At 33.9% G+C, this 9,783-nt stretch overlaps 1 protein-coding gene across 1 annotated transcript; it reads right to left on the bottom strand.

The window, feature by feature from the left end:
- Nucleotides 1-1,039: 1,039 nt before the first annotated feature.
- Nucleotides 1,040-5,134, bottom strand: LOC131150745 (large ribosomal subunit protein eL19y-like). The gene is made up of 5 exons (XM_058101670.1): nucleotides 4,873-5,134; nucleotides 3,775-3,897; nucleotides 1,764-2,077; nucleotides 1,390-1,430; nucleotides 1,040-1,307 (listed from the first exon to the last, which is right to left on the bottom strand). The coding sequence occupies exons 1-5, from the start codon at nucleotides 4,982-4,984 to the stop codon at nucleotides 1,283-1,285; spliced, it is 615 nt and encodes a 204-aa protein (XP_057957653.1). The 5' UTR covers nucleotides 4,985-5,134; the 3' UTR covers nucleotides 1,040-1,282.
- Nucleotides 5,135-9,783: the final 4,649 nt, after the last annotated feature.

Genomic DNA, 9,783 nt, shown 5'->3' with positions numbered 1-9,783 from the left:
TTTTTTTATTCTTTAATTATGTCTTTAAAAAAACTCAAATTTCAAATCTTAGATTTATATTTATATAAATTGGAATAATATATCATATAAAACTACATTAAATCTCTTCAAAATCCACACTACACAAATCCAAACTCAACTCAAATGTTCAAATGTTCAAATTTCATATTTCAAGACACAGCATGAATAAAACATTTACAACTTCACTTTCAATGTGGAGTAAGATATTTATTTTTTTAATCAAATAATTTTTATCAAAAATTTATTTAAACATGACAAAAAAATTTTTCATTGAAGGTCAAATGACAAAACTACATTTTCATCATTAATTTATTATGTATTTTATTCTTTTTCCCTTTGATGATTGAATGTAATTAAAATTTTCTTTCCTTTTGTCTCTCAAATCAAAATCTTTTGCAGAAAGACCTCATAAATTCAAAAAAAAAAAATTAAATCAGTAAAATATTTTTTCCAAACACGTCTAAGATCACATTCCATGTTTCTTGAAAAGGAGTACACTAGAAGCCCACAGTTCAAAAATCCCATGTTAGAATTCCGAAAATTGAGCTCCCATCCGCGGCGGTGCCTCGGAGGATTCGCACATTTTCTTAAGCCAATCGTTCAACAAATTGAAACCTACTACTTAAAAACTCCAAGCAACCAAATATGATCCTTTTACGCATGGAGGTACCAACCATGCAATAGCTTTTCTTAACAGAAGTAGCCCTCTTTAAGCCCCCCAGAGCTACACCATGCATATATATGTAAGAACATACCATGAAAGCAATGTCTGTCGAATGAAAGAACTAGCATTTTGCTAAAGAAATGCTCTTAAGGCACCAAGAGAGTTGATATTAAAATCCTGGATAAAGCTTAGCTATTCCTCTGGCAATCCTGAATTCCCAAGGAATAACGCTCGTATAACCCATTGAAATGTTAACAAGGCTTCTGAAATCATCAACTGTGTACACTGGTAAATCTAAAACCAAAAACCTCACCATCATCAGAGACGAATAACATTGTGTTTTAACTCCCAACATTTGCAAAAATACAATAATTGATTCACCACAATCACAAACAAAAGCATCACTCAACATACAGCAAGGGAAACACAGTACTGAATTTAAAGACATCAAGTTCTGTAAAGGAGAAACAAAATGGACATAATAGAAAGCAAAATAGGTCATGAAACAAGATCCTACTACAATAAAACCAAGTGCTCTCGATGGTTATCAATCCTTTAATTGTCATCCAAAGGAACTTCTAGAGATTTTGTCATTGGTCACTTCTTGGCTTTCTTAGCTCCCCTAAAAAGGCCACAAAAAAAAAAAAAACCTGATTAGACTCGCCTATCTCATATTAATGGCTAAAACATCACACGACTCTTACTCGGCTTGTTGAGGCTCTGCAGGTGCTCTTTCAACAGGGCCCTGCAAATGAGAAGATATAAAATAATTCCAGGGTCAAATACATGCCAGCCCTTGTATATGTACATGTAAATATTATGCACACTTTCTCTGAATGACAGGGAAGCCTTTATGTTATAATAACCACTACTACCAACCCCAAGGATAATAAGGGCTAGAAGTAATATGGATCTCGTTCTAACATAAAAGAGTTCCCCTATACCGACCAAACAAGGAGGTACAGAAACTTTTCCAATTTTTTCCCTGTCAAATTACTCTCCACTTTTCAAGAATCAACAATCATTTTCAACTAGTGAATGTCTCTTCAAATGGATGCCCTCCAAAATTTTAATTTACCTGAGCGAAACGTTCCTCCCTCCGAGCCAATTTCCTTTCTCTGCTTGCTTTGTTCTTGGCACGTTTGGCCTCGAACTGATCAGACAACGTCTTTTCCCTTGCCTTTTCAGCCTTTGACTTGTGGATACTCTCCATCAACACCCGCTTATTCTTGAAGACATTACCTTTAACCTTCATGTACATATCATGGTACATATGCTTGTCAATTTTCTTTGCTTCCCTGTATTTGCGAAGCAAGCGCCTTAAAACACGCATTCTCCTCATCCAAAGTATCTTTGTGGGCAACCTTGCCTCTCGGGTACCCTTGCGTTTACCTGAAAAGATTTAGAAGACACAATTCTCATTGTAATTCCAGTTTTGCGCCCTTAGTCATAAAGTAAGAAACTCAGGGATCGTTTGGTATCATTATAAAAAATTATAAAAATTAAAATCAAAAACGAAAACTAAAAATTAGAAATAGAAATTAAAAATAAAAAACTAACGACTTGATTTGTTAATATTTATAAAGCAAAAGCAAATTTAAATTTTAATTAAAAATGCTCATTTTTGTCTTTAAATTAAATAATATTTTTAAAAATATGATTTGAATAATAAAAGTGCAAAATAATACAAATTGAAAATAAAGGGCAAAGCTCCCGTGTTACGCGGTGTTTAAGGAAGGGACGGATCACAATGGGTCTATAATATACAGCCTTACCTTACATTTTTGTAAGAGGTCGTTTCCATGTCTCGAACCAGTGACCACCAGGTCACACGACAACAATCTTACCATTGCACCTAAGCTCCCCTTCTAATACAAATTGAAAATACTATAATAAAAATAAAATTATTATAATTATTTTACTTAATTGTGATATTTTCAAAATTCATGTTCCAATAACAATCTTATTGTACATGACAATTGAAAAATAGTAAAAAATATTTTGTAATTGGTTTTTTATTTTTAATTTTTTAAAATTTATAGACATTTTTATTTTAATTTTATTTATATTCATATGATAATTTTATTTTTATTTTTATTTCAATTAAAAAGTGCGCATAAAACGAATGATTAAATCCAAAAAACTATTTCAAATTATTAAAATTTTCCAGCAACACACTGTTAAAACAATTGAATACCATAAAATCTTATTTCAATTTTTCCGCAAATAGTTAAAAACTAGCAACATAAACAAACAAATCCATTTTTGTAATCTCTTTCTTCACGATATAGAAACGGAAATAGAAAACAACAATACCAAACAGGCCCTCAATTAGTTACAAATCCAAAAGGACTTAATTTAGGCAACTCACTTAAAGAGTCTCAAAAAAAAAATTTACACAATAAATCTGCCTTTCAAAGCAGGCAAGTTTTAGAACCCTCAAATGAAATAGTGAAGTAGTTAACATGCATTCTATTCAGAAAAATCTTCTGATATGGTGGCAAATCCAAGAATTTCTATCAATGGAATCAATGAGCTAGAATTTGATAATAATAGTTAAAATTTAACAAAAAGTATTTGAATATAAATTTGCATACTTAATAGCCATAAAATAAATATAATATTTTAAAAAAATTAAAAATTACTACAAACTTCTGATAAAATTTTCAAAACTCGGATATTTTTTATAATTTGTCTACTGGGTGTCTTCCATATCCTAGAGAGTTGCACAATTATTGGCTTGTACTAAGATGCGAGCAATGAATCCTCAACATTTGAGGCATGTGCCCCTAAAGATGTGAGACAAGCTAGCAGTTGAAAGAAATTTTTTTTGCAAAGAACTTAATAGTTTACAACAACGTATAAATCTCAAGAAATTAAAGCAACAAAGCTCAAAATCAAAGATAGATATTTTTCTCAGTTTCTAGCTTGAGGCTTTTGATATAAAATGTAATCAATTGAAAAGAGGAAAAGGGGAAGGAAGGAATCGTGCAACAATTTTTAAATTAATTAACGATTCATGCATATCGCACACATTTTGCATCTGCCAATATAAAATTCAAAACTTCTCCACAGAAAAAAGTTGTTACCATATCCAGAATGGCGCCCCTTTCTCTTGGCCTCCTTCATTCTGCGAGCACGAGATCGAGAATGAATCTTTGTTGGTTTCTTGATGATGAAGCCATCCTTAACCAGTTTTCTTATGTTTTGCCCTGCACCAAGCAATAGTTAAAACGGATAATTATCTAAAAGCCATGAGCAAAACCCTCTAAACTCGATTGCCACAAGACATTAATCTTGAGTCAACTCCTGTTCAAGTTGAATGTCTAGCTGACAAGTAAGCATCCTTCTGTAAAACAATAAATGAAAATAAAAAAAGAACAAAAACAATTGACAAAAAGAACGCATTTTTTGAATATATAGTCACCCTATACCACTAATTCATAGATGATTTTGGCAAGCACACAAAAAGTTCCATGCTTCCCACATAAATTTCCATCTGGTTACAGAAAACAACAGGTTCCTAAAGTTGTAAACCAGTTCTATAATTCAACATATCATCTTTAACTTCCTAAAATCCCTTAAGCTATCAAATGAAACATGATGGAAAAACAAACGACAAACAAACATATTCAAATACTCAAACAGCACAAAATGACGTTCACCCAATTGCATAGTTTGTAAGATTATGCGAGACAGCATAAGAAAATGCCTACGATACAAGGTTGTTTTTAAGCATCTCAAATTAAGAACGTATAACATCAAACGTTCTCATTCCAGCACGGAATGAAATCGTAAGGCGATTAATCTTTCAGTATCTTAGTTAATCCAACCGATGCTAAATTTTTTGAATAAAATAATGAAATTCAGCAGAAATTTGTTTTAAAGAAAACCAAAACACGTTACACAGGTGCATCGCCGTTCTTGTTCCAATACCAACTGAAATTGTAAGACGATAAATTATTGAGTCTCTAAATTAATCCAAACAAAGCTAAACCTTATGATTTTAAAAATTAAGAAATTAAGCATAATATACAAAAAAAAAAAAAGCGAAAATGAAAATGAAAATAACAACAAACATTTCTAGGCATACAAACGACTAGATTCCAACCGAGACAGGTAAATATCAGATATATATATATATATATATATATATATATATAGAGAGAGAGAGAGAGAGAGAGTACTGGAGTTGGCCATGGAGATTTCGTTGCCCTCATTGGGATCGAGCCAAACCTTGCCCCTCCCGCACTTGAGAACGCTCGCGGCAAGCCGCTTCTGGAGCTTCAACGACACCATCGCTTCAGAGTGCGTGGGCGTTGCGAGCAAGGGGGTTTGCAGAAGAGACGACGATGAGCTTTTATATATGACACAGAGATTAGGGTTTTGAGTGTATTGCGTGGCCAAGAGGTAACGGGTGAGTTAACAGCCGAGTTGACCCAGCTGACCATTTTTTATTAAATAAAATTAGTAAATAAAAATACTCTTCGCGGGCTTAGCCCAATATGGACACGTTGAGGGGCCCAATATCATTTGTTGGGTTGGAAGCCCAACTTGTCTTGAGGAGCTTTCGTGAAAAATGGAGATTCTACAAAAAGGGCTTTTGCAAGAAATTTTATAAAGAATGAAGCCTAATTATTTATTTTTAATAACAATGAAGAAGCTTGATCAATAAGGGATTGGTTGCACCGGTGATATCTAATATAATGATTTTTAATTATTGTCTGCTTAAATACGAGTATAAGCATATTAAGAATTAAATTTAAACTATTAAAATGAACAAGTCACCACAAAACTTGTTCTTATCACTAAATTATTTTTACCGGAACTTAAAAGGAACAATAAATATTTATTATTTTTAATAGTTTCGAACATTTAGTAGACCTTTTAGTAGGATTTAAACTAATGAAATTTGAAGTTTTTGCATTGACTATCTATCAAACAGAAAATAATGAATGGATATTGTCGCATTCTTAATAAATGATGAATGTTGTTAGCATTGTTCACTTATTCATCACCATTTTTGTAATTGTTACCTGCTATATTATAAAGCAAGTGCACATGCATTACCTAAGTGGGCAAGAAAAAAAAGGATTTCTGAAACAAAGATCCTTGCCTCCATATCCGATATTGAACTTTCTCTTATGCACATTTAGTACATTTATCAATTTGTTGAAGAATGAAGGGTTAACCACTATCAGAAGTCTTTCCCTAACATAAATAAATTATTTAATGATTTTCTACATGTAACGTCACGAACCCGAAATTGGGGTCCAAAGTGGCACATAGGAATAAATATACCCTCTGATACCACAATTTTAATGATCTGAACCCCGTGGGGTCCAGGATGAGACTTTTCATACATTAATTCAATCCAAGTAGAGGAAATAATATAAACCTCAAATATTATATCAAAGTACTAAATCATTACAAAAATATAGGTATCTCCAAATAATAATATTACAATCCAAGAGATATAGAAACATACTTAATTCAGTATTTTACAAGCAATTACTCTAAACTTGATTCCCTCTTCCCAAAGCTCGCTAAACTTGATTCCCTGTATGTCCTGAAATATGAAATGGTTATTGGGATGAAACACATTTCAGTAAGAAGGAATAAATTATTATCAGTGTGTGGCTAATGACTCACTCTAAAAATGAGCAGCTCGGAAGCTATCCCAAGTATAAGAGTTCCGTCGTGTAATATTCAGCCCAAAGGCCAGATCGTCTCATTAAGGAATGCGGTTTAATTTCAAATTTTATATATTTCCAATCGAAAATAAAAATCATTGAACTCAGTTCAAATTTGGGTTTTTCAGGATTGTTGAGATTTCTTTTGACAAATTAAATGAACATGCAAATTAAAGCTTAATCCTGACATGCACTAAATTAAATAACAAGAAATAGGAAACCTACGTCTAATCAGGCAAGAATTTAAACACGCTTTGAACTTCGGAATGAAAACTAAAGACGGTAACTTTAACACATCACTTAAAACATGCAATAATGAAACTCAATCAAATACAAACGCAAACGATAAAAACCGAATCTTTAACAAAATTAAGAACTTAAATCAAAATCAAACGTAAACACAAACAAGAACTCAACAAAATTTAACGCTTTAACAACTTAAACAATAACCGAACACAATAAAAATGAGAACTTTCAATAAAATTAAACCTAAACTAAATCGAATTTCAACAAAATTTAAAATTTAACGAAAACAACTAATTTAATTTCTAAAAAAACAAAAATATTTTTTTCTTTTTATTTTATTTTATTCTTTATATATATATATATATATATATATATATATATGTTTCAAGAACTAAATCAGACTTTAATCAAAAAAAAAAAAAAAAAACCTGAGCAATTTAATCCTAATGATAATGTAAAATAAGGCAAATATATATATATATAACTTGATTTAACTAATGATAACCAAACGAGAATTAAAAATTAAAGTTTCAATTTAAATTCTGCCAAACGAGGTATAAAAATTATCTTAAGTATTTAACAACAAGAATAAACTAAAGAAAGGAAAAAAAAAAAAAAAGAAGGAGAAAGAGAGAGTTATCCTAAGAGTGGCTTGGGTGTGGTTGAGATGCAGTAGCAGTGAGGGAGGCTCCGGAGTCAGCTTCGGCACAGCAAGGGCTCAGGGTGTTGTTAGTAGCACTTCAGGTGGCTAGTTGCACTGCCAGCAATTGGAGGAGATGGAGTAGGTGGGTGGCCACTCGCAGCAGAGGGAAGGCTCCTCCTTCGGCAGCAGTAGGTACAGCAGAAGGGAAGTGGAAGCTTGGGGTCTGAGGAAGCTCATGGCTCAGCAACAGCACATGGGTAGCAGTTGGGGTTCTCGAGTAATGGCTGGACTCGGTTGTGGTTGCAGAGACACAGGGGAAAAAGCTAGAAGCAACAACTGAGAGAGAAAGAAAGAAGAGAAAGGAAAGGAAGGAGAGCAGGAAAAGGAAGGAGGAGAAGAGAAAAGGGAGAAAGAGAGGGATGCGGGGCTGAGAGAGAAGAGGAAGAGAAGGGAGAATGAGAGTGAGAGAGGGAAGGGAAGGAGAGGCTGCAGGGGCTGTCTTCAGCAGCTGGGGGAAGAGAAAGATATAAAGGGGAGGGGGAGAGGCCCTACCCGCGTACAAGGATACCAGGCTAAAGGACCTGACTCGGGTGCATGGCCGGATCACATCAGGGCCAATAATTTTTGTTTTCTTTTCTTTTTTCTCATTTGTTTTTATCTACGAACGAGGCCAATCTTCACCCTACTGGAGCCCGTATCTCTCGAAGCTCAAAACACAGAAGTTGTAGATAATCTTCTAAAATTTTGAATCATTTAGATCGGAGCTTGTACGAAAAAATTATGCACGAATTACGAACTAGTGCTAGTTTTAGCTTCTGATAATTTTCCTACGATAAAAAAAATGCCAAAAATTCATTAAATATTCAATAAAACCTAGAGATTATAAATGAGACACAACGTTAAAATATTGAGAGTTATTAGGTATTTAATTAAAAATATAAGTCCCAATGCATGAATTAAATCACCTAATTATGCAGTTTAAGCGCATAATCACACCCCCCAACTAACGTTTTGCTAGTTTTTAACAAATAACGTGAATGATTTCAAGGGCAATATCCACAATTACTAACTCCAACAAACATGCAATTAATGTCCATGCAACACAATCATATTGTTTCACATACAGGAATATAACTGAATTTCACACAAGTTCGTTCATATTTAATGCACACAACTCCGAAGCACGTCACTCATACAAGTTTCATCATTATATAGCAATTAATAGTATTATACTCACATGAAGTTAACCAGCAGTACAATTTAGAGTTAATGTGGTCATATAAGTTCGAGTATAAACAAGTGAATTCTCGAGGAGTGTGTGATATATGTGTGACTCATTACACCTAGGATACCAATGGACACCTATAGAATGGTCATTTTGATTCGGCCTAACTAGTATACCCTCAAAAACACTCAAAAAGAATGGGCTCACTTGTCACACTCTGAACCCGCAGATGGGTCCTAGGTGTGAATATAGTAACCTAACTTGTCTCTGTATCAACTCAAACATACATGATACAATACACTAAGAGGGTTCGACCCCGTGGGGTACATGATTGCCCTATACGCATACACATATACAGCCATACTCATCAATTACGCCGCGAAAAATGTTTCATTTATCTATATAACATACCATACTAGAGTCTGTAAAAATTAGGATACACAAACCCATACAATACTAAGGTATACAATGTCATAAATACCGTACATACTCCTAGTGTCTACAAAAACCATCACCACAACCTGGTTACAAAATCTCGTACCTAATAAGGTACTAACAGCAGCTAATGGCACCCCCCCCCCCACTTCCGATTGCTAGGATGCTAAATATGGCTACCTGATGGACCTAGAAACATTGTACATACATTCGGGGTAAGACACCTATCAGTAAGGAAGAAAGCATGTTATATCAGTGTGTGGCAAACTAGTGTTATTTTATGTAAAACATAACACCATACAATACGATACAATTCAAAACATTTTCATACAGTTCCAATATTTTCACAAATGCATTCCAATACATACGATACCTAAAACGTACGGTCAATGTCGTCACACTAATACACAACTACACTATGAAACCCGAAGCTTCACAACGATTACATTGCCAATACGATGTAGCTTACACTAGTACGCAACTACTCCATTAATCCAAAGCCTCACATCGATTACATTGCCCATACGCAACTACTCCGTGAAACCCGAACTTCACAGTGATTATATTGCCAATATAGTGTAGCTCACACCCCTCGGTGACCAGCTGGGATACGTAGTGATATTTCACACCCTCGGATATAGAGTCAGACACTCTCGCCCACGGTTTTCACACCAGTACATAGCGTAGCATATGGTAATTAGCCGCCACATAGCTATTTCAGCGTACGGTAATTAGTCGCCACTAGCCAATTTCACAAAACCTGGAATCATTTTAAAGTTCACACTCTTATACATATTAGCGTACGGTAATTAGCTGCCACTAGCTGTTTTACAAAATACCTAGAACAATTACATAC

Source organism: Malania oleifera, chromosome 3 (assembly GCF_029873635.1).
Source record: "Malania oleifera isolate guangnan ecotype guangnan chromosome 3, ASM2987363v1, whole genome shotgun sequence".
In the NCBI taxonomy this organism is placed as follows: Eukaryota; Viridiplantae; Streptophyta; class Magnoliopsida; order Santalales; family Ximeniaceae; genus Malania; species Malania oleifera.
Note: the sequence above shows the minus strand (reverse complement) of the source record. Positions and strands in the feature narration are given on the sequence as shown.